General features: G+C 37.2%; 1 protein-coding gene across 1 annotated transcript in view; it reads right to left on the bottom strand.

Moving 5' to 3' along the window:
* Mnat1 (MNAT1 component of CDK activating kinase) overlaps nt 1–26,799 on the bottom strand; it is a 118,248-nt gene that overhangs the window by 51,296 nt on the left and 40,153 nt on the right. The window contains exons 5-6 of the mRNA XM_090344231.1: nt 24,695–24,835; nt 17,348–17,473 (exon numbers count right to left, since the gene is read on the bottom strand). Of these exons, the coding sequence (XP_090200357.1) occupies nt 17,348–17,473; nt 24,695–24,835 (267 nt within the window). The remainder of the gene's footprint in view (nt 1–17,347; nt 17,474–24,694; nt 24,836–26,799) is intronic.

The raw sequence follows: 26,799 nt of genomic DNA, 5'->3' as shown, positions 1-26,799 counted from the left end.
TTTGTGGGGGTTTTTCATTTTTATTTTTGCCAGTCCTAGGGCTTGAACTCAAGGCCTGGGCACTGTCCTTGGGTTTTTCTCAAGGGTAGAGCTCTGCCACTTGAGCTGCAGCACCACTTCCAGCCTTTTCTGTGTATGTGGTACCCCGGAATCAAACTCGGGCCTCCGTGCATTCTTAGGCAAGCACTCTACCCCTAAGCCAAGCTCCCTCATATGTAATAATTAGTATACATCTAAGACTCTCCTAGCAGAGGATTACTATAGCTCAAAACCTAGGTACATAAGGTCATATAGGATGAGACTAAATGAAAGGATCTCCAGGATATGGAAACAAGAGCTTTAAAATCTTGTGTGATTGTTGTTCATAATGCACTGTTATTTCTTTTCTCTTTTGTTGCCCCTTGGTCAATTTCATATTATTACTGTATCTAACTTTGTTACCTGGTATATTATATATACGTTTACTTGTTTATTTGAAATAGGAAAGGGAAGGAGGGAAAACAAGATGATTGGGAGAGGGTGGGGGGAAATGGGGACAATAACATGAGAAGGGGCATCATTGTGTGAGAAGTAATGCACCCACTATCTGGAGAATGTAACTGTAAGCCCAACAATAAAAAAAAAAAAAGGTTTAATGTCAAGAAGAAATTCTATATGGGTCAAACCAAATTATCATACAAATTAGAATAGCTCAGCAATTAACTACAGACTTAAAAAAAAAAAAAGTAAAAACTTACAGGTTTGCCAGGTGCTGGTGGCTCATACCTGTAAGACTAGCTACTCAGGAAGCTAGAATCTGAGGATCAGAATTTAAGCTAGCAGTAAAGTCTGTGAGATACTTAACCACCAAAAAGCTAGAAGTATAGGTATGGTTCAGGTGGTAGAGCACTAATTTTGAGCAAAGAAGCTCAGGACAGTTTCCAGAACTTGAGTTTAAGCCCCAACAGGGGCAGACACACACACACACACACACACACACACACACACACACACACACACACACACACACACACACACAAAATACAGGCTTGTACACTGATGCCTCACACCTACAAAATTATGTCAATCAACTCTATATATGTGTTACATCACTAAATGAAATCAGAAATTAGAAAATTTCACTCTTAAGAGTGAAATTACAATTAATTGTAAAGACTTCTAGAGAAAATATTAGGAAGACTTCTTTTTTTTTTTTTTGCCAGTGGTGGGGGGCTTGAACTCAGGGCCTAAGCACTGTCCTTGAATTTTTCTCAAGGCTAGAGCTCTACCACTTGAGCCACAGCACCACTTCCAGCTTTTTTCTATATATGTGGTAACAGAGGAATCAAACGTGGGTCTTCGTACATGCTAGGCAAACGCTCTACCTCTAGGCCCAACTCCCAGCCCAGGAAGACTTTTATAAAAATCAGATAAGCATTTCTAAAATAGTTTCAATTTTGGAAGATGCTTTCCTTGAAGTATGTATTCATGTGTTATATACATACATGTGTACATATGTACATATATCTATTCATATGTGTATGAGTGTGGATTTTTAAAAATTCTGTATGTACCTACACTTTTTAACAGAAATAGAGAACTTAAAGAATATACCTAGCACTATCTACAAGCTGCTCGGTCTGAGTCATGTTTCTTTGGTAATTCAGTTGGTTTCAGTTTATTTTAGGAACAAGCAGAACAATTTTTGTACTAGGCTGTTCTGGTCACTCTAAGGTGATGTCAGCTTGTCTCACTGAAACAGCTGCATGGTAAAAACTTCCTGGTAGCACATAATACCACCGTAAGTATAATTCATTTCTCCCCCATAGAAATGATTTTTTTTCTAATTTCTTCACAGTAACAGTAAAAGGACAAATGAAGGGGATGGCCCTGTATATTAACCAGTAACTATGTACCTATCCTAGCAATGCTTCCATATTTGGATAAACTGAGGTAAAACATTCCAATTTCTCTAAGCTTTATTTTCATAATCTCCAAGTGGGTACAGGAAGACTGCATATCTGGAAGAGGAGAGAGAAGAAGTGAAGTGGTAAAGGGAGGAATGGGCCAGCTATGGTGGCAAACATTTAAAATCCCAGCACTCTATTCTGAACACAGCCTGGTACATAGAAAGACCAGGTGTTTAAGAAAAAAAAAAAAAAACACACACACACACAATAGTCAGGCACCAATGACTCACATCTGTAATCTTTGCTACTGAGGATGCTGAGATCTGAAAATTGTGGTTCAAACCTAGCCCAGGCACAAAAGTTCATGAGGCTCTTATCTCCAATTATCTACCAGAAAACTGAAAGTGACTTTGTGGCTCAAGTGGTAGAGTGATAGCCTTGAGCTGAAGAGCTCAGGGGCAATACCCAGGCCCAGAGTTCAAGCCCACAACAGAAAGAGGAAGGAATGAAGGAAGGAGAAGGGTGGGAAGGAGGGAGGAGGAGGAGGAGGAAAAAGAGGGGGAAGAGGAGAAAGAGGGGGGGGAGGAAAAAGAGGGGGAGGAGAGGGGGGGAGGAGAAGGAGAAAAGGCCCCAAAAAACTTGTTCATTTTATTTTAGGTTTTAGTTTTCCTTGGATTCTAATTAATGATTTTTACATTATCTCTCTAATGTTTGTCTTGCTACTGAATTACCATTTGCTGCCAAGAAGACACAGTGTCCAGCAAATGGTATCTATTTCTATAAAAACATCAGAAAAGGAAAACACCAAGGAAACTATCTAATGAGATAAAACTTGTTACCTTAAAGAATCTGCATTAATTATTAGAAAAACAGTGTATGCCATAAATTTTTAACCAGCTTTTCAAGCATATAGCATTTTTGCTTTCCCTAATAATTTCTGAGAAAGAATTCTCATGCTGTACTCCAAGTGAACAATGATAACATCTTTTACTTAAGTGTAAATCTCTGAATATAATAAATTTTAGAACTGCAAACAAATGTATCACATGAGATCAGTAGTCTAGGCAAGCTTTTCCATGAAAAGCTTCTAGAAAGTTTCTTTATTCCATTACAGAGACTGAATAATTCAAGAGAACATTATCCTGTTCTGATCTCAATTCTTTATGCCACCCTAGGACAGTGCTTGGTACATATTACAAATATTTACTTACAGGATAGGGTTTTTTGGTTTTGTTGTTTTTTAATAACTCCTCTAACCTTCTATCCCTCCCTCCCAAAACACTATATAACAAATCTCTTGGTTCTATTTGTGGTTGTTGTGAGTGATGAATACTATAGATTAATTATTTATCTCATTTCCACTGTAAAAAGTAAGTGTTAAGTCAAGCTTTGATTTTTACCTTCCTTTACACAAAGGAAACAACACACATTATGAATCTTAACCAGCCCAGTTGACCCTCACCAAACCAAATACACACAGAAACTACCTCCACCATCTCAAGTTTCGAAAACTACCCTGCATTAAGAACTTGACACTAAAATGAAGAACACAATACTTGAGATATTGACTCTCTTTCTAATGTCATATAATTTCTTTTCTTATTAGTCATGCAGACATGGATTTTTTTGAAGGGGAGGGGAGTGTCGATTCTGGGACTTGAACTTAGGGCCTAGATGATGTCCCTGAGCATTTTTTGTTTAAAGCTAGCACTTTGCCATTTGAGTTACACCTCCACATCTGGCTCTTTGGTAGTTAACTGGAAATAAACAACCTCAAGGACTTTCCTGCCCAAGGCTGGCTTCAAATATTGAATCCTCAGATTTCAGCCTCTTGAGTAGTTAGGATAACAAGTATATGCAATTGACATGCAACTTGGAATAGGATTTTTAATGGTGTGGTTCCATTTTTAAAACACAGAAATATTTATTGAACACTGTGTGTGTGTGTGTGTGTGTGTGTGTGTGTGTGTGTGTATTTAAAGTAATGCTATACAGCCTATTTTACAGGAAAAGAGACTGAATCCCGGCAAGCCTGAGGGATCTCTTTATCTCTTAAACATTTAGTTAACGATAGGTACTACAAAAAGTATAACAAGAAACGTACCAACAGAACTGATCCTAATTTTGAGCATTTATCAGCATGTATTGGAATTTATACCTATACATTACAAATAATAAAGTAGTTATTTTTTTCAAATTATTCTGTAAGTTCTTTTTAAATAAGTTATTGCAGATTTATTAAAATACCAATTTACTTGAAAAAATATTTATCTTCAACTTTTCCATAACACATTAAGATGGATGCTAATTTCACCCATCTGATACATGCTTCATCCTCTCTATGAAGCTGTCTTTTCTTCATAACAAGCAAAAATAATTTCTTCTTTAAATGTCACATCAATTTATGGCTTTTCTATAAATCACTGTAAATTGTATACATAGGTATATAATTGTGTAACTATATACTTACATAATTCTAAGATAACCCATGTATATATACTCATAAAATTGCATGGTATGAACCAGAAACACTGGTTTCAACTACCAATAATACTTCCTAGCAATGTAAAAGTAAAAAGCTGCCAAGTACAGTGTCTCACACCTATAATCCTAGCTACTCAGGAGGCTGAGATCTGAGGAGCGAGATGCAAAGCCAGCCTAGGCACTAAAAAGACTGAGACTCTAATCTCCAATTAATCACCAGAAAAACAGAAGTGATGTTATGGTTCAAGCGGCAGGGCAGTAGCCTTGAGCTGAAGAGCTCAGGGATAATGCCCAGGCCCAGAGTTCAAGTCCCAAAAATAACAAAAAAAAAAAGTAAAAAGCTGATTTAAGCTAATCAATTATTTACGTTATGTTAAACCATACTTTAAGAGAACATACTTCAAGACTGACAGATGTACTTTATGCTTATGACAGGAATTACAAAAAAACAATGCACAAAGAATCACAATCCTTTGTAAGTTTTTCATCTAGAAACTTACATGTGGTCACTGAGCAGAAATGGTAACCTCACAAACACAAGGCAAACACGGGGTACATAGACTAGATTACATCATTTGCTTTAGTCTTTTTAAATGTAAGGGGGGAAATAACTTTATTCTACACTCTTCCTTTCAAAATAAAAAGTTAGGAGACATACACCTAGTAAAATAATATGCTAATGGACAAAATAAAGCAATTAGTAATAGAGAGTTTTTGAAGACCTTCTGAAAAAAGATCTGGAAGAAGTACTAACATTTGACCAGTTGGTGGGACAAGTGTTACTGTCAATCAGCTGCATTTGTTGAAGCAAATTCTAAAAATTACTAATTAATCCCTACACTGAAGCCAGTGGTTGCCTGTCACTTTGCCATAATCACCACTGAGGAAAAAGTCACCAAAACAGAACAAAACAAAAAGAAATGCCAAATACAACTCTAGGTAAAACTAAATTTCAGGTAAGCGCTACATCTACTTATTTAGTGTTATCACTTCCTTTTATTATTTATATTCAACTCGAAACTTTCACTGACTGCAGTCATGGGTCTTACAGACTCCCTACAGGGTATTTCAGAGTTACTTCTACTTAACACACACATACACAAAACCTGAGATACTTAGGTTAACAAGTACTACTTAATAAACATATTATCTTTGCTACTGCTGTTAAATTCTAATCCCATAATCCAGAAGAAGCACAATTATAAAGGCATTCAAGTTCATAGCAAATCTGATCTTTCATTAAAACTGAGACTGCCCATCATACTCGCACTCAATACCAACTAACCAAGTCTACTATGACAGCCTACCTTTTCTTTTTGGCCAGTCCTAGTACTTGAACTCTGGGCCTGGGCACTGTCTTTGATCTTCTTTTGCCCAAAGCTAGCACTCTACCATGAGCCACGGCGCCACTTCAAGCTTTTTCTGGGTATATGGTACCAGAATCCAACCCAGGGCTTCATGCATTAGAGGCAAGCACTCTACCACTAAGCCACATTCCCAGCCCTGAGAGCCTGCCTTCACTGGAACACTTCCAGAATTTACCAAATATGACAATAATCAACACTTCCAAATGTGAGCAATTACAGTTTTAAAAAATGATTGTGATGACCTCTAACAATATTCTGGCGCAAGGTGTCAAAAAACTACTTTAAAACACAAACATTTAAAATGAAAAATGTATTTGAAGGCTCCTTATATGATTTTGTCCATCCTTTTAATATTTTAGCAGTGATTCTTAAATCTCAAGCAACACTATATATTCCAGCATGTATTTAAAGTTGCTTTCATTCCATTGTGCATGCCTGTGACCTCCACCATGACCTCGACAAAAGTTGTGCACTTTACTGTGGTGCAAATCCTCACAGACAAGTTGAACCTGTTCTTTTTGGCACTGAGCCCTCGTGCTGAACACACAGCTGAGATTTATTATAAAAAGGGAACTAAGGGACATTATTTCACAACATTTATCCTTCATATATAGTCAAGTGTAATCTTTTACAACCTTTGAAAGCTCTTAAATAAATAGATCTTCTCTTAATTACACCAAGTTTCTTATTTGTACCAATCATATGGCATATTAAGATTCATTATACACTCAGAAAAGCTAGCACACAAGTATATGTGCTAGAATCATAAAAATTAGGCTCTTAATACCTATTTAGAAACAATTATTCTTTTAACCTTCAGACCTCAGGATAATTACCCACTTGCTATCTTTAACAAGGTCAAAGCAATTAAACCATTAATTTAAAAATCTGTCTAAGGATTTGTAGTTTAAGAAAACACTTTTTGAAAAATTCTTCCTACAACTCCCTTTCAGAGCTTTTTAAATACATTTCATTTTATGCCATTTGGCATTTTCCTTTTAATTTCAAAGTTTAATTTTAAATCAGGCTTTTCTGTGGCATTTAAAAAACATTCTGCTCTCAAAATTTTGAGTTTGGAAGTTGCCTGCTGCCAAGCTACTTCCCCAGTTCAACCTATTGGACACCCTGAGGGAAAAGATAAATTTCTAGAGTTCTAAGAAGTATCTCTAATAACAGGAATTACCATACCATTGAAATTAGTTCTTCAGGATGTGCTAATTGATCTAATATCAAGACTTATCTAGCTGAAAATAAAAAACTAATATAAGCTCAGAAGTATTCTAACCTGAAAGTCAAGTTCAAACTAACTTACCAGCTAAGTGCTGGTAACACCAAAGACAGTAAAATATATAATATCAAAGGGATAGTTCCTTGCTGTAAATACTTCTTTTCTGTATATGAATATCATATGCATGTGTCTGAATATCATTGTACAAACCACTTTCTAAGGGATTAGAATGTGGGCTGGTAGTATAGTTCTTGTGTGGCATACACAAAGCCTGGGTTCCATTCCTCAGTACCACACACACAAAAAAAGCCAGAAGTGGTACTGGGTTCAATTCTTTATTACCACAAACACACACACAAAAAAAACAGAAGTGATGTTATGGCTCAAGTGGAGAGCACTCACATGAGTTCAAGCTCCAGGCCTGCCCCCCCCACAAAAAAAATTAAATGCCTGTTGACCTTTTCCAAATAATTTAGTAATTGACTATTATTTTTTATGGTGAAAAAACTTAATGACAGATTTTTTAGAATTATGAGATTAAGAAATAAGTAGAATGGGCATATACTTAACACCATTTAATTAAGCAATTTCTTTGATTACCTTGATTACCAAATAATAATTTAAAGTGTCTCATGCCTGTAATACTAGGTCCTTGGGAAGCTGAGATCTGAGGACTGTGGTTCAAAGCCAACCCAGGCAAAAAGTTCCTGTGAGACTCTTGTCTCCAATAAACTACTCAGAAAAAGTCAGAAGTAATGCTGTGGCTAACATGTTACAGCATTAGCCTTGAGTAACAAAGAGGCTCAGGATAATGCCTAGGCCCTGAGTAAAAACTCCAGGACTTGGGGGTGAGGGGGTGGGGGAGGAGGTTGATAACCATAAAACATGGATCAATTGTGACAAAATCACCTCCAGATCTGATTTTACAAGATGTTTTCATACAATGTCAACATTGGTAGGAATAATTAAATGTTTAAGGTCTCTAACTCATTTTGAAATACGCATGCTTCAAGATTTCCATACTATCCAAAACTACTTTTGAAAAACTAGTCATAAGATGTTAACTTCTAACTAAAGCAAGCTATAAGAAAATCACAGTTTCCATTTACTTCTTCATACAATAGCTTTCCTACCAATGTATCTCTCTTCTAGCAAGAACACAAGCATAAAACCTATTTGCCTATAATTTCCCAGATTACATATGCCCTTAGAAAAACAATGTTAAGGGGCCAATTTTGGCCTAGGTAGAGTGCTTGCCTAGCATGCATGAAGACTGGAGATTGAACATAGACCCTATGTAGGTTTATGAATTAAATTTTAAGTTGCTTTGATAAGATAGAAGATGTCACCGACATTGCTTCTGTTGCACTCAATTACAGTAACTCTCCAAAACACCCGACAGAGAAAGAGAGAGAAAGAGAGAGAGAGAGAGAGAGAGAGAGAGACATGGCGGGGGGGGGGAGATCGTTTTGAATCATCTTTTTAAACAGTAAGTTAAATACATACGTATATATAACTGTTACACATGTATATGTCTAAAGGCAAGTGTATTCAATACAATGTTAAAATAAGAGCCAGTAATTTAATCTGATACTCAGCTGAAGAAATAATTATCTGTTCTGATACTTGAGGTAAACCAGCTATGCTGAATTTAATTTTCTTTTTAAATCATTCATCCATACTGATAATTTCCAGTCTTATCACAAAGACAAAACTTTTAAAGATAAAAACTTGAAAGCATAATCTACAGTTATGCTCTAGGAAAGTAAACATGATCTGAATCAATAGAAACACAGAATGTTAAGCCAACTGTCTGTGGGCCATGCCTTTTACCAAGCTATTCAGGAGGCTAAGACCTGGAGGATCTCAGTTCAAAGTCAAACCAAACAGAAAACAACTCAAGACTGTATCTACAATTAGCCAGCAAAATATTAGACTGCAGGCATGGCTCAAGTGGTAGAACACCTGCCATAAGAAAGAAAGCCAAGAGCCAGGAGTTTGGCCTTGTGGTAGAGTATTTGCATAGCATGCACAAAGACCCGGGTCCGATATCCTAGTCAAACTGATGAAAACAATATATAAATTTTAAAAAGTCTTGAAGCAGATAAAGAACAATATCATTTTAAAGGAATGATAATGCAAATCTGACATTTTTATATCAGATCATAAAAATAAAAATCAGTGAATCAACTTTAAAGTCCTCGAAAGAACTGCCAGCTGGGAGCCAGTGGCTCACACCAGTAATCCTAGCTACTCAGGAGGCTGAGACCCAAGGAGCATCATTTGAAGCCAGTCCAGACAGAAAAGTCCATGAGGCTCTCAACTCCAATTAACCACCAAGAAGCCAAACATGGAGCCATCGCTCAAGTGGTAGAGACTTGAGTAGAGTAAACCAGGAAAAGGTGCCCAGTGCCTAAGTTCGAGCCTCCGGTTAGGCACAAAAAAGAAAGAAAGAAAACTCACTGCCAGCAAATCTGCTCTACAGGAAAAACTAAAGTAAATCCATTGAGCTGAAAAGGAAGTCTTACCCCACCATGGATACACATATATACATACACACATACATACGTACATACACACATACATACATGCACGCATACATACATATACATACACCCATACACACACACACACACCTCTTCTATTTCAAATCCACTCAACTTCATTGGCAAGAAAGAACCACATACAACAATCTGATACTTTGGAAACAACTTGCAGTCAGAAAGTAAATATTGTAGAATTATTTATGAATAAATTATGCATAACATTAGTAGATTTCAGGACATTGGTACCGTAATGGTATGAGCTAGTTGTAAGTAAATTAGATTCAGTGCAGTTTCCTTCAGTGACATGAAATTAGAATAGCAGGCTTATTAAATATATATGAGTCAGTGATGCCATCACCGAACCATATTGATGGAGATCTCATTAATTTTCAATGCTATAGCCATTATTTATGCTCTATAAAAATGTTTGATGTATACCAATCACTGTCTAAATCTCAAAATTCTGAGTTTTAGGGTTTGGTTTTGATACATATTGCTAAAGTCAGTGAATTCCAAAAGAATTCACTAACACTACATAAAACTTAAACATATTAAGTTTTATATTTTGTTTTTGTGGGAAACTCACATATTTGTTTGGAATATAACATATTCATGTGTACATTTAGATGTACAGAATATGAAAAATGAAATAGGAAAAGTAAAAGTACCAGCCAGGAGTTTGGCCTAGTGGTAGAGTGCTTGCCTAGCATGCACTAAAACCTGGGTTCAATTCCTCAGTACCACATACATAGAAAAAGTCAGAAGTGGTGCTGTGGCTCAAGTGGTAGAACTCTAGCCTTGAGAAAGCCCAGCAACAGAATCAGCCCCTGAGCTTGAGCCGGAATTGGCCAAAAAAAAAAAAAAAAAGAGAGAGACAGAGACAGAGAGAGAGAGACAGAGAGAGAGAGAGAGACAGAGAGAAAGAGTTAAAAATCGTACTTGCCAGCCACTAGTAGTTCATGCCTGTAATCCTAGCTACTCAGGAAGCTGAGCTCTGAGGATTGAGGTTCAAAGCCAAAGTCTGCTCCAATTAAAGACTAGAAAACAGGAACTGACACTGTGGCTCAAAGTGGTGGTACACTAACTAGCCTTGAGTAAAAGAGTTCAAGGACAGCATTCAGGCACTAAGCTCAACCCCAACCAACAACAACAAAAAAATCATAGATTTGCTACATCCATTGCTTATACCTACCACACTAGCTATTCAGGATACACAGATCACTGTTGCAGACCAGGCTAGCCGGGGTAAAACCGGGGTAAAACGTTAGAGACTCTACCTCAACTAATAAAAGCTGGATATGCCTGTCACTCCATGTACTTAGGAAGTGTAAATAAGAGGATTATAGTCCAAGCTAGTCTGGACATTAACGTGAGATTGAAAAATAACTAAGGCAAAAAGGCTGCATCAAGTGGTTATTTTACCACTTTGCTGCCTTGGAAGCACAAGACTCAAAGATCAAAACCCAGTACTGCTCCCTTTAAAAACAATGTTTTTTGGGGGGGAGGGAAATGGGTACCAAGACATGTGAAAGGGTATCAATGTACGTGAATTAATGCACCTTCTATCTGGCAAATATCATGTAACCCTTTTACTAATTACAATAAAAAATGCAAAAAAATAAAAATAAAAACAAAAATAAAAACAATGTTTTTCAGATCAACTTTTTGAGCTTCAAAAAGTTAATTCCCACCTCTACATTGACCAAGTTTCTTTTTTTTAATGCCTGAATTTTGCTTGTGAACTTATTTAAAATTATCAAACTAAATATACAGTTCCCACATATTGCAACAAGGATTACTATATCACTATCTACATTATCATCAATATCATCATCAGGAGGAGAGGTATGAAATGACGCCGCTTACAGGATCTGCGTGCCATTAACAAGGTCCTGGCACCTATGGGGGCCCTCCAACCTGGCATTCCAATCCCTGTAGCCATTCCAAAAGGCTATTATAAAATAATTATTGATCTTAAAGATTGCTTTTTTACAATTTCCCTACACCCTGATGATCGCATTTATTTTGCCTTCAATCTCCCTCGTGTTAATTTTCAGGGACCTATGCAAAGATTTCATTGGAAAGTCTTGCCTCAAGGAACGGCCAATAGCCCAACCCTTTGTCAAAAATTTGTTGCACAGGCAGTGGATCTAATTCATTTACGCTGGCCACACATTTATATTTTGCATTATATAGATGATATTTTGTTGGCAGCTCGGGACAAGTCAGATCTACAAAATTGTTTTGTGGAACTTTCTAAAGCCCTTCTTAATCTCGGTTTGCAAATAGCTCCTGATAAAGTTCAGTTACAAGACCCTTTTACTTATCTGGGTTTAAAATTACAACAGGAATTAGTCTTAACACCTTGCATTCAGTTCCGTGTAGATAGCCTCCATACCCTTAATGATTTCCAAAAACTTTTAGGAGATATCCAATGGCTCACATCTTATCTAAAATTACCTAACAATGTACTCTTGCCCCTTAACGATATCCTGTGAGGAGATTCTGACCCTTCCTCCCCTCGCGAGCTCACACATGCAGCAAGGGATGCATTGGGACAAATGGCACAAGCTATCGACCAACAATTTGTTTCACAAATTTCTTATATTTTACCCCTGAATTTTATAATCTTGGCCACCCCACATATGCCCACCGGAGTTTTTTGGCAGAAGTCCATCACCCCCAATAAAAGAGGACAATCTCTTTTTTGGGTCCATCTCCCCATTTCCTCATCTAAAGTAATTGCAGTATATTTGTCTCAATTTGCTTCCATAATTATTAAAGCTCGCTCCCTTTCCCGTCAATATTTTGGAAAAGATCCTGATATATTAATGGTTCCTTATACTCAGGAACAAATTCAATTTCTTCTCCAAACTATGGAAGATTGGGGAAATAGCTCTGTCAGGGTTCCTAGGAATAATAGATAATCACCTCCCTGATGATCCCATATTACAGTTTGCCCAATCCCATTCATTCGTTTTTCCTAAAAATACAAAAAATAATCCCATTCCAAAGGCTGTCATGGTGTTTACACACGGGTCTTTCAATGGAATAGCTGCCTTTGTGGTAAATGATCAATCCCATGTTTTCAAGACATCTTATCAATCGGCCCAGTTGGTTGAGCTATATGCCATATTTCAAGTTTTCAAACAGTTTTCCACTCGAGCTGTAAATATTTATACTGATAGTGCATACATAGCTCATTCCATTCCGTTGCTTGAAACGTCTCCTTTTCTTAAAATAACTAATGCTACACCTCTGTTTATACAAATTCAAAAGTTAATAAGAAGTAGACAAGAACCTTTTTATTTGGGACATATTAGAGCCCATACTAATTTACCTGGACCCCTTACAAGGGCAACGCTCAAGCAGATGCTGCTACAAGGCTTACCTTCCCCACAATTGTAGGATCAATACAAGAGGCCCAAAACTTACATAAGTGACATCATTTGAATGCCCAATCCCTTCGCTTTTTTTGTAAAATATCCCGAGAACAAGCTCGAAAGATTGTTAAAACATGTCCCTCGTGTATTATTAGCCAGCCAGTACCACACATGGGAGTTAATCCATGCAGCCTTTTCCCTAATGAATTTGACAGATGGATGTTACTCATTTCCCAGAATTTGGAAAATTAAAATATCTTCATGTTTCCATAGACACCTATAGTGGTTTCATTTTTGCCTCCCCTCATTCAGGAGAGGCCACAAAGGATTTCATTTCACATCTTGTCACAGCTTTTTCTGTTCTGGGAAAACCTGTTAAAATTAAAACAGATAATGGTCCTGCTTACGTTAGTGCAAAATTTAGACAGTTTTGTGAAGCGCTTCACATTAATCACATTACAGGAATCCCCTATGACCCACAAGGTCAAGGAACTGTTGAGAGAGCCCATCAAACACTAAAACCTTGGCTCACTCGGCTTAAATCCACTTCTTTATCCTTTGCTTCCCCCCGTGATCGATTAAGTCATGCACTCTTTGTGTTAAATTTTTTGACTTTGGATAATAATGATCAGTCGGCTGCAGACCGCCACTGGCACCCTTCTCCAGATACAACTCCGCCTATGGTGATGTGGCGAGACCCCCTCACTAATAACTGGAATGGTCCAGATCCAGTACTCATTTGGGGAGGAGGTTCAGCCTGTGTCCTGGACCAAAAGCAATCGGCACCAAGATGGCTGCCCAAGAGATTGATTAAACAAGTTAACTCATCAGCCCCTAAGGACATTAATGTTTAATAAAAAAAGATTAATAATACCATTCTAGAGCCTGTGTTTGGCCCTGAGAATACTCTCCTTTCATATTCACAGGAACGAAGAGACCCTATTGGACAACCCTGCTAATCATCGTGGGACTTCTCCTCATCATTGGCCTTTTAATTATCACATCTGTTCCGGTGTTTTGCTGTTTGACTGATTTAGGCTATTTGAGAAATAGGACATGAGTGGTGCAGCTTTTGGCATTGTATGAGATAAGATCAGGATACCTTCGCAGTGTTGCTTATTGTTACCATTGGACCATGTATTTTTAATAGAATTGTAGCCTTTGTAAAATAACAGACAGAGGCCTATTCAGGTACATTATCAATGCCTACATCTAGCCGATTTGGCTGAGGAAGGGCATGAGGATCATGAGGCCCCCAGAGGAACTGTAGTCCCCACCCGAGGGATACGCACCTGCAGTTGACAGGTGTAGGCATCTGCGTGAGGTGCAGCTAAGACTGCAAGGAGACAGACTAAAAATAAAACGGCCATCAGTCTCGGGGTCTCCTGCGGGACACGCCGATAGCATGGAAATTGGCATCTATTAAAACCCTTCCCCCGCAAAAAGATGCTTGGCCTCAGCAGAAAGACAGACACATCAGCCAGTGTGTCTTGCTTCTTGCTCAACATGGCCTCCTTTCTAGGGATCAGGGCCTCTGTCTCCCCTCTCAGATTAATGCCTACCATGATTAAGATATTGCCTAAATCCTTGCCCCTCACTTATTTTAAGATGAAAGGAAGAGATGTCGGAGACATTCTCCCCCTCCCTGAATTCTTAGTGTAAGAATGTGCCTGCATCTTGTAATTAGGTCACTAAGCAACACAAGCCTGCTTGCGTTGATATGCAAACATCCTACCACCTGGCCTCTACCCGGGGCAGGAGCAAACATCCTACTACCGGACCCCCTACCCCGAGCAGTTCCTATACTTCAACCCCCTCCTGCCTCTCCTGAAGAGGCATATAAACCCCTGTGTAAAAAATAAAATTTGCAGCTTGATCAGGATGCTTCTCTTGCCATCTTCTTCGTGTCTCCTGTCCCTTTCATTCCTCCCTCTAGGTTCTTGGCCCTAGTTGACGTCCCACTGGATGGGACAGTGTACCATCTCCACCATCTCTACCAAGACCTAACACTAATAACTAGATAAAATCACTACCAGTGATGATAAGTGAAAGCCTTTAAAAAATCTGACAAACCCAAAATTATGTCCTACAGAAACAAAATCATAAATGGTGGCACACTAACAATAGATAAAATACATTGATTCCATTAAATTTAATCCTCATCCTAATTACAATATAAAAGTGAAAAACAAGCTTACTTTCTTTTTCTGGTACAAAGTCTAGCCTTAGACAAAATTAGAAATTTCTGAAATTTCAGCCTTTATTCATTTTGCCTTTTGCATTCTTATCCAGCCCCTACTGCCTTATATATATCTAAGCATTACTGTGTCCACAGTATACTACTACTAAGGTCCTAAATTGGAATTACTTCCATGCAAGTCAACTATGAATCCTAATATGTTGCCTTAAGACTTATGGGTCAGTCACCAGCCTGCATCTAATACAACCAAAACTTCTGATTTCAGTAAGGTGTTAGAGGAAAGAAACTGAACTTAGCAGTCCATTTGGTTTTTGTTGTATTATTATTATTGCTATTTTCAAAAGACATTTGTAAACATTTTTATCCTAAGTAAAACACAATGCAACTGCCTTTAATGACACAGAGTAAGAACAATGCACTCATTTGATACCTTGCTTAAAATTTGTACATTTCTAGTAATTGTCAATAGAGATTATGAGGGTTTAATTTTTTCAGCTTTATGCTTTCCTACAAACAAGTAAAAAAGAAAACTGGGTGCTTAATAATACTAACCTTTTGTACAATGATTTAATTTAGAGTAGCATCAAAAATTTCATAATAAAGACTGGAAAAGTATAAAAACCTTGGGTTCAGTGTATATAGATAATGAAATTCAAAAATCTCAAAAGTAACATAATACTAAAATTAATTTCCAATCTTATTAATCACTGGATGTTCTGATTCTCTCTTCAATGATTACAGCTAAACAGTCTCAATCTACCAAGGTTGTTTCTAGTTATGGTTCAGTTTCTACTAGAGCTAACTGTAGTGGGTGGGTATACAACTAGTGATACAGCACTTGCTCAGTATGATTGAAGCCCTAGATTTGATCCCCATCCCCACCAAAAGAGACACAGAGATAAAAAATAAAATTATGCATCACTCTATAAGACATACAAACGTACTACTTGTCATGTAAAAGGACACAGGAGCCAAGTGCCAGTGCCTCACACTTGTAATCCAAGCTACTCAGGAAGCTGAGATCTAAGGATCTCAGAGGTAGGAGACAAGTGATGAAAGTGCCAGCCTTGAGCAAAAACAAAGCTAAGTAGGAACCAAGACCCTGAGTTCAAGCCCAGGTACATGTACATACACACACACACACACACACACACACACACACACACACACACACACACACGAAAACATAAATTCTCTGCTTCTTAAGGTTTTCTAGGATAACTGAACCTTACCAAAGATACATCATCATGTGGTTGCACCAACATCATTCACCATGGTAATATTAAATATATTTACACAACTTCTTTAAAGTATTTTAATTAAGAAAGCATCAGGTTGCTTTGAATTCTTCTAAATTTATTTGCATTCTTATTTTTTGCACCCAATAATTATAAAATAATGGAGCTAAAGGCCTGACTCGGGAGATAGAGCTCAGTCAAGCAAGCACAAAGCCCTAAGTTCAAATCCCAGTATAATTTTTTTTTTTAATTAGTCCATTCTTTAAAAAGTCTGTAAGTGAAAAGCCACTTTTAAATATATTTTTGCTGGACATGGTGGCTCACACCTGTAATCCTGGCTACTCCGAGGCTGAGATCTGAAGATCAAAGTTCAAAGCTAGCCCAAGGCACTAAAAACCAAATAACTCTTATCTCCAATTAACCACTAGAAAATGGGAAGTGGCACTGCAGTTCAAGGAGTAGGGTGGTAACCTAGAGCTGAAGAGTTCAGGGACAACTCCCAGGCCCAGGGGTAGGGCAGTAACCTTGAGCTGAAGAGCTAAAGGGACAGCACCCAGGCCCAGAATCCAACTCCCATGACCGACAAAAAATAAAATAAAATAAAATAAAATAAATATATTTTTAAATGTATGTATGTGGAACAACTCTGGAGGGAAGTGTAAATCAGTGACATGTTTTCCTACTTTATATTAGCAAATAAGTACTCCCATAATGCTATTTATGCCTTTTTTTCTTTTAAGAAACGTTTCCCTAAATGATACCTTTACTACAAACTTAAAAAAAAAAAACAAAAAACGTACAAATCCAACCTACCCTCAACAAAACTGTTGTCCACTTTAAAAGTAACTTTTCACTTTCCACATATCTGTATCTTCAGACATCTAACTGAGAATAGACACTGATCTTAAATAAGTACATCTTTAATTCAGTGTAAAAAAAAATCAAAGGAATCTTGGAATGTAATCCTCATAAAGTATCTTTCCCAATGAGCTATCAATAATAGCTTACTTACCATTTTGATACCAGTAGAAAATGTCACAGGTTTCATAGTTTTAGGTTTTTCAAGCTGCATTTCCAATTGGGTAGATCTATCTTTATGTTGAGCCAGAAGCAGAGCAACAGGGAGATCAGAACTCTCCTGTAAGGAAAGTTAAAGATGAAACTTAAAAAGGAAAAATAAGAAAGTCTATTAAAATAAGCCTTTTCTATATTATTTGATGTCAAACTAAATAATGTAAAGCATTTAACAAAACAAAATTAACACTCCATAATAAGAAAAGGGGGCTGAAATGCATAAATCAAACTATCCTGAAAACAAGTATTTTTATAAAATCCACATTAAAAACCATAACATTGGGTGGCATTTCATTTAGTCACCAACACTATTAAAAAAATGAATAAGCTAAACCACAAAAAGAATAGTACAAAGACAAAAGTACTAAAACTTAGATCAGATGTTTATCTAAGACACATTGTCTTTACTAGTGAGTTCAGACCAGTATGAAAAATTCTTTCCTGTTAGATTTCACCTGGGGCTGTTGGGAAATGATACTCATTCTGTTTTGCACAAAGGAACTACTGTAAATACAACAAATCGTATATTTATTTTCTCCTTTATGTTTAAAAATTAAATCAAAATGTTTGATCAAATAAATTATAAACATTTTATTATCTCATACTGATACTAAATAAGACCCTATAAAATATGCATAGTTTTAGACAAGAAAATTACTAATTCTTCTTTGTACATTGTTATTTATTTATCCTGTTGAACATGACATTCTCTTAAATGTTTAAAGTGCTGTGAATCTAAGACCTAAACTGAATGACATCCAGACGTTTTCCTTTCTTAGCTGTCAGTTAAGACAGACCCTATAAACATGCAGAGAAGGTCTAGACTGAGGAAATGTACTCACCGGCTCTTCTTCAATCCCTCAACTTTATCTCTGTCTGATCCTCTATCTCTCTCTCACAATCACGCAGGCACATGCATGCCCACACAGAATACATCTTATCTCTCTGTCTCACAAACACACATATGTACGCACAGTACATTCTATGTTTATAAACAAAGCTTAAGACACAAAGACACAATTTCTATCTACTATACCAAGTCTACCTGTGAAAACAAAATAGGATTTGATCTTTGAAATAGTGACCATTCAGAATTTAAACCTGAAGAAACTTTCTTGTTAATGTTTCACAGTATAAAAGGAATATATCAGATTCTAATGTTCTAGCTTAGTTGTTTGCTTCTTTGTTTGTTGTTTACATTTTCTGAAACAGGGACTTGCTATGCAGCCCTTATTGGTCTAGAATTTGTTATGTGGCTGTCTAGCCACAAATTTACAACCTCCTGCTTCAGACTCCTGAGTACTAGGATTCCAGGTGTGCGCAACCAAACCTGGCTAAAACGAAATAATTTCTTAATTAAGAAAAAAATATCAGGGCTGGGAGCCTGGCCTAGTAAGTATAAGCTTGCCTAGTAATGGCACAAAGCCCTGGGTTCAATTCCTCGGTACTACATACAGAGACAAGGCCAGAAGTGATGCTGTGGCTGAAGTGGTAAAGCGCTAGCCTTGGGAAAGCCCAAGGACAGTGGCCAGGCCCTGAGTTCAAACAGAAAGAGAGAGAGAGAGAGAGAGAGAGAGAGAGAGAGAGAGAGAGAGAGAGAGAGAGAGAGAGAGAGAGAGAGAGAGAGAGAGAGAAGGGAGGGAGAAAGAGAGAGGAGAAAAAGAAAGAGAAAGGGAGGAAAGACAGAGAAAGGAGAAAGTGGAAAAAGAAAGAGGAGACAGAGAAAGAGCAAATGAGAGAGACAGAGAGAGAGAGAGAGAGAGAGAGAGAGAGAGAGAGAGGGAGAGGGAGAGGGAGAGGGAGAGGGAGAGGGAGAGGGAGAGGGAGAGGGAGAGGGAGAAGGAGAGGGAGAGAGAGAGAGAGATGGATTTTCTGAAATAGAGTAAAAAGACTCAAGAGATTTGAAACTTTTAGGGGCCAGGAGTTTGGCCTAGTGGTAGAGCATGCACGAAGACCGGGGTTTAATACCCCGGTGCCACACGCATAGAAAAAAGCCAGAAATGGTACTGAGGCTCAAGTGGTAGAGCTCTAGCCTTGAGAAAGTCCAAGGACAGTGCTCAGGCCCTGAGCTCAAGCCCAGGACTGGCAAAAAAAAAAAAACAAAAAAAAAAACTTTTAGTCAGGCATCAGTGGCTTATGCCTGTAAATCTAGCAACTCCAGAAGCTGAAATGTAGAATCAGGATTAGTAGCCAAGAGACTTTTACCTTCAATTTAGCAGCAAAAAGCCAGAAATGGACATGGAGCTCAAAAGGTAGAGAACAATGACCCAGACCATGAGTTTAAGGCCCAGTACCAGCACAATAAATACATACATACTGGATTTCTTAAGGGAAGGATGCAAGGAATATGATGCAAGAGGTAAAACGGATTGTAATACATTGGAGACATGGAATGTAACAATGAAATTAATTGCCCTGTATAACAAAAAAGCCAATTAGAAGGAGAAATGAAGTAAGAACTGGGGACATGGTTCAATTGGAAGAGGACCCTGAGTTCAAGCCCATTACAGCTAATAATAATTTTTAAAAGTTAAATGAAAAAATATAGATTCTATTTATAAGATATATTTTTAAGCCAGGTGCTGGTGGCTCATTCCTGTAACCTTAGCTAGTTAGAAGGCCAATATCTGAGGATGAGGGTTCAAAACCAGCCAAGGTAAAAACATCTATGACACTCCTCTAATTAACCACCCCCACACACACACAAACTGGAAGTGGAGCTATGGCTCAAGTGGAAGAATAGTAAGAACAGAAGAACAGCATCCAGGCCCTAAGTTCAAGCCCCAGGACCAAATAAAATAAATAAACCAACAAACATACACACACACACACACACACACACACACACACACACACACACACACACACTTTAAGAAGTAAAATCACTGAGGGGCTGGGAGTTTGGCCTAGTGGTAGAGTGCTTGCCTAGCATGCATGAAGACCTGGGTTCCATTCCTTGGTACCAAATATATAGGAAAAGCCAGAAGTGGTGCTGTGGCTCAAGTGGCAAGCCTTGAGCAAAAAGTGTCAAAGGGCAGTGCTTAGGAACTGAGTTAGGCCCCAGGGCTGGAAAAAAAAAAAAAGGTAAATCATTGAGAACTGGAGGTATGGCTGAAGTGGCTAGAGTACCTGCCTAGAAAGCACAAGGCCCTGAATTCAATCTCTACTCCCACTCAAAAAACAGTTGAATAAAGGGCTGGGAACATAGCCTAATAGTAGAGTGCTCACCCAGATGCATGAAGCCCTGGGTCTGATTCCTCAGTACCACATACACAGAAAAAGACAGAAGTAGCGCTGTGGCTCAAGAGCCAGAGTACTACCCTCGAGCAAAAAGTGTCCAAGGATAGTGCCCAGGCCCTGAGTTCAAGCCCCAGGATTGGCCAAAAAAAAAAAAAAAAAAAGTCAAATAAAATCATCTAGATCTACTTTAGCAAGAAACAGAATTAATGAAATAAAATGAGAATCTACTGAATACCTTTCATAGTCTACCAAACATTAGCAATGCATTAGTAACTGTATTGTAAATTCCTGTAGCTATTCTTGATTTCCATTCAACAATAAAATTTAATGTAAGGATGATATTAATTTAGCTATAGCCAAGGTATCCTTTAAAACCTATATCACTGGGGGGTAGAAATGTAAAAACAAAAAAAAATTCTTGCCTAATATATTAAATCACTGGCTCCCATTATTACATTGGTAATAAGCTTAGGTGTTTATTCACAACTGACAATTTTTTCTAAAAAGCAAAAGTTCTTATATAAAAGCAAAATAATGTATTCACTCTGAGAAAGTTGCTAAGCAAGACTGGCTTGCTTTAATCCTCATTTCAAATTCACATTAAAAGGAAGTGGATGCTAAATGCCTTGATAAATAGCTGACATTTCATGAAAACAAATATCCTAGGTAAAACTAAATACTGTTACAAATTTACTTTAAATCTACTTATATTTTAGAACTCAAACTTCTAGAGCCTGAAATCCTTTGCAAGTGTTAAGCTAGAATTAAACATGAATTTTAACAACAAAAATATCTACTGAGTACGATAAATTGTGAACCTATATACTGTGGGAAACAGAACATGCAGACTCAGTCTTTCTAGTTATTTCAGTCTTCTTGGCATTATATTTCACCTTGAAAGGTTCTATACCCTATAATAATTGCCTAAAGGCACACTGTTTAATATTTAAAGAAATTTTAATAAGACTGCCTGTAATACTCATTAAAAGCTTTATAATGACCCTTTTAAAAGATTATTTTAACTGACTTTAAGCAAGCCATCTGGCAAACAATAACTCTAATAAAAATCAGCTACTGCATTTGACAATATTAACTCATACAAAATTTAAGACATAAACTGAGAATTTTCAAGCAGGAATATAAAAAGATTTAATAAGACAGAACCTGATTAAAAATCTTTTTTCAAACTGTTAAAAAATTGAATATACAATCAGAATTAAATAAATGGATTTTTTTAAGCCAATGTTATGGCAAATGCTAAGCCATAAAGATTAAGACCATAACATGTCATGTACAGTATAGTGTAAGGCCAATGCTCTTTAAAAGGTTTCACAGTGACTTCTGACACAAGGACCAATCTCAAAAACAAGAGGTAACAAGTAGTATTTGTATAAATTTGTTCCAGGGAATAATGTTAGGATTTAAATATATAGGCAAATTTACAAATACCAATGTTAATTTCTTATTGTTTATAATAACCTAACAAATGAACATACATAGAAAAAGAAATATACTATTTCTCTTAGCAAATAACAATAGGAAAAAGAAATTTACTGGGCCCAATTAGCTAATAAGAACTAAAAATGTTAATATATATAACAAAAATTAAAATGAAAAATATAATGAAGAATTTTTTAAATAAATTTTAAAATGAAAACCAGAAATGCAAACTGTAATGGTATTCTAAACCAATCTGTTGTAATTAATTGTACCAATGAGTACAGTAAATTACTAAAACTTTATATAACCACCATGTTACATGATCTAAACAGTGAAGAAAGTATGTGTGGTAATGACTTGCAGGTGAAGAAAACAGGAAGTGGGGGGAGGGAGACTCACAAAAACCAATATTAACTCCAGATTATACACAATGTATGACACTGGCAGTTTCACCTCTTGCTTCATGCCTCACTGAATTAAAAGGACCTTCATGCCAATAGTAGCTAAGTGGAACAGCAAAACTTAGTACATTTTTGGACTAACGGTTATGCAAGAATAAATTTCATGCAAAGCTAGCTAACCTTAAAAAAATCTGAGAACCTTTTATATTTGATAAAACATAAAATATAGCATACTTTCACCTAATATTTGTATTCAGGATTAATTAGCTATATAGAGAAGGATTTGTCCAAGCAAGCATTTTTGTTAGTGTAAAATGACTGAGAAAGAATTTTTAATATAAAAATTATACCATCAATATTTAATCTTTCCTTTAATAACTTTAATTTCTCACCAAACTCACATATATAAATGTACAGAATCCAACGTGTGTTAACTCAACTTCTAAAGCCTAACCAATACTTACTCACTATTATTATTCTATTTTTATACATTTGCCTCATTTTTAGAAATGACTCACCCTCCATTCATAGAAAGTAAACAAAGTTTAGGATAAACACGCTATGTCTAAGCCTCGGTAATCATCTTTTCCTTGTTTTTTCTTTACTTTCTCACCTCCTTCTAATTTAAGCAACCTCTTTTTTTTTATTCCTGATTAACTGACTTAAATGCTTTGGGGTAAAAAGCAAATGAGAAAATTACATACACATTTATTCCACCCTAGAATTAATAGCATACCAATTAAGGAAACTAAGTATAATAACACAAAAGAAATGCCTCTTTGAAATGAATTTATATGGACAGAAATGAAGGGAAGGACATCTTGTTTTCCACCCTTCCCTATCTTATTTCAAATAAACAAACATATATACAACATACCAGATAACAAGGTAAAACATATACTGATAGCCAGGAGTTTGGCCTAGTGGTTAAAGTGCTTGCCTAGCATGCACGAAGACCCGGGTTCGATTCCTTGGTACCACATACGTAGCAAAAAGCCAGAAGTGGTGCTGTGGTTCAAGTGGTAGAGCCCTAGCCTTGAGAAAATCCAGGGACAGTGCTCAGGCCCTGAGCCCAAGCCCAGGACTGGCAAAAAAAAAAACATATACTGATAGATCAATATGTATCTATTACATACCAAAAGTTAGCTTAATTTTAATTATGTTCTAAAATTTATGTGCCAGTGATTACATAGAGATTTTTTTCTTGAATACTTGTTTGTAGAACATTCCATGTGAAATATTATGTAAAAACTCAGTTTCAATAAAAAACAATTTAAACATCCTGGCTAGATCAGTAATCTGTCTTTCTTATTTAAAAATAAAGTAACAGAAAGAAGAGAGGGAGGGATAAAAGGAGGAAGAGAGGAAGAGAGAAGGAGGGAGAGGGGAAGGGAGAAGGAGGGAGAGGGGAGGAAGAAAGGGAAAAAGAAGGGATGGGAAAGGGAGAGGAATGGAGGAAGAAAGAAGGAAGGAGGGAAAGGGAGAACGAGGGGAGGAAGAGGGAGAGAAACAAAGGAGGGGACATGGACAGGGAAGAGAACAGGAGAGAGAGGAGGGAGGGAGAGAGATTTACAGAAGTACCACATTTTAACAACCTTCTTTAAGGTCTATAAATAGTACCATATCCACAAACCATATATTAGGGAAAAAAATCACTTCAAATCCTTCATGGCAGTTGGCAAGCTATAAAGCAGTATATTTATGAATAAGAAAAATTACAATTAAAGTTATTTTCATAATTTTGATCACTAAGCTCTCTTTGAAGTAGAGATTGGGTACCATGTGAATTAAATTATCCCATATTCTGGGACACATTATTTCTTTTCCAAACACATAATATGTTGATTAAAGATGATCATAATACCCCTGGCCACGTGGTAGGATATATTCAGAATGAAACTGAGTGGGCTGTTACTAAGAAATATAGTGGAAATGCTACCATGCAACCTGTCCAACTATAGAAACCACAAGATGTAGTGACACAGACCACTTGAGTTCCTGACCCACAGAATGGTAAACATAAAAGAACTATTATTTGCTTGCTTATTTGTGGAAGTGATGGTTTTTTATTCAACAAGACATTAATATCAATAAGTAACCACCAAACCTAATAATGAACAAGGCCATTAACACTCTGGGAATGCCATTATCTAGCATGATAGATAGGAAAATACCTCTTCATCATAACTAGCATGAATACACACCAGTTCATCTAAAAAGGCCTGTTTATTCTTCCTTTTGAGAATCTGCTGCAGTTGTTCCTCTTTCTGTATAAACAGTCTTCTTTGTTCATTTTCCTGTCGTTCTACCTCTAAAGCTTCTTCCAATTCTTCTTGTTCCCGAGTCTAAAACAAAAATTTATATATGGCATGGAATAAATATAGCAACCAACAGAAATCCATACCAGGCTAGGAGTGTGGCCTAGTGGTAGAATGCCTGCCTAACATGTACAAAGCCCTGAGTTCAATTTCTCAGTACTGCATACACAGAAAAAGCCAGAAGTGGTGCTGTGGCTCAAAAGCATTAGACTTGAGAAATCCTAAGGACAGTGCTCAGGCCCTGAGTTCAAGCCCCAGGAATGGCAAAGAAAGAGGGAAGGAAGGAAGGAAGGAAGGAAGGAAGGAAGGAAGGAAGGAAGGAAGGGAGGGAGGGAGGGAGGGAGGGAGGGAGGGAGGGAGGGAGGGAGGGAGGGAGGGGAGGGAGGGAGGGAGGGAGGGGAGGGAGGGAGGGAGGGGGGAGGGAGGGAGGGAGGGAGGGAAGATAGGGAAGGAAGGAAGGAAGGAAGGAAGGAAGGAAGGAAGGAAGGAAGGAAGGAAGGAAGGAAGGAAGGAAGAAATTCATATCAAACTCTACTTATGAAAATCATAAAACACCCTAATCATTTATTTATAATAATGTAGCACTTCTGCATAGATAAAAGCAAAAGTCATTTTATTTCTTATGACATGCCATATTAAAAGGAATGATACCCACACCTAAACAAATACCTAAACAAAATATACAAAGCTCAGAAGCAGAACTGTAATAACTGTACTTAGTAGGTACAGTTTTGAATATGTGAATTATTTTTGTAGTAATGGAAACAGAATCCAGGGCTTCACACTGTCAAAGCAAGCACTCTACCACTCATCATGCCAACAACACCTAAAATTATAATTAGTACAGACAATTAAAATTCATTCATATTAGAGGGTTCTCTCATTTCACACTCCTCAATAAACTAAGTTCCCAGCTGCACTCATATACTTTAAAGTCATATATGCAAAATTAAGCATCTGTTCTCCTGTATTTCTTACTTTACTAGGAGTAAACCAGTAGAAGTAAACCAGCATGAACTCAGTCATCTTTGATTACTCCCTCTCTCCATTGCCCCTTTTAATTCAGCTGCTAGGGTTTTATAAGTACCTCCCAATTATTTTACAAAACTCCTTGCCTCTATTACCAAGGTCACTACTAGAACTAAGATTCCCAATTAAGAAGGGACTCTAACCTTGATCTAGAATTGGTAGGAATAAATCTAAAAGTTATATAGATATGTCATTTGTGTGTGTGCATGTACTAAGCCTTACAAGCCTTAGCAAGGTATAGTCAGGTACATAGTAAAGACAAAATTGATAGGTAGGGTGATAAACTTTCCTAGAGAATACACACAGACTCAGAAAAAAGTTTAGAGTGTTATAGGTGGCATACTATCCCCTAAAATGATATATTAAAGTCCTAACTAATACAAATGTGATTTTACTTGGGAAATAGAACCTTTGCAGATGAATCAAGTCAAAGTAAATCAATACTGTAAACAGACACCATGTCAAAACAGAGAGATTAGAGGGCTGCAGCTACAAACATTGCTACCACAGAAGCTAGAAGCAGTAAAGGAAGATCTTCCCCTAGAGCCTTTAGAGCACGGCCCTGCTGAAATCTTGAATTCAGACTTCAAATCTATATCTTGGTGATAAATTCCTGCTGTTATGTCACCTAGTTGGAGCTTTTCACAGAATCCCTGGGAAAATAATATATAAAGGCTGAGTTAAAGACTTCACACAGGGAGCTGGGCCCTGGTGACTCACACATGCAAACCTAGCTATTCAGGAGGCTGAGATCTGAGGATTTCAGGTCAAAGCCAGCCCAGGCACAAAAGTCCATGAGACTCTTCTCTCTAATTAATCACCAGGAAACCAGAAGCACAGCTATGACTGAAAGTGGTAGCGCCGCGGGCTGAGCTGAGCACAGTGGTTCACGCCTGTAATCCTAGCTATTCAGGAGATTGAGATCTGAGGTTCAAAGCCAGACCCCACAAAAAAGGACCTGA

This window comes from Megascapheus bottae, chromosome 14 (assembly GCF_031878675.1).
Source record: "Megascapheus bottae isolate mThoBot1 chromosome 14, mThoBot2.hap1, whole genome shotgun sequence".
Classification (NCBI taxonomy): Eukaryota; Metazoa; Chordata; class Mammalia; order Rodentia; family Geomyidae; genus Megascapheus; species Megascapheus bottae.
The sequence above is the reverse complement of the archived record's forward strand: the minus strand, read 5'-3'. Positions and strand labels throughout refer to the sequence as shown.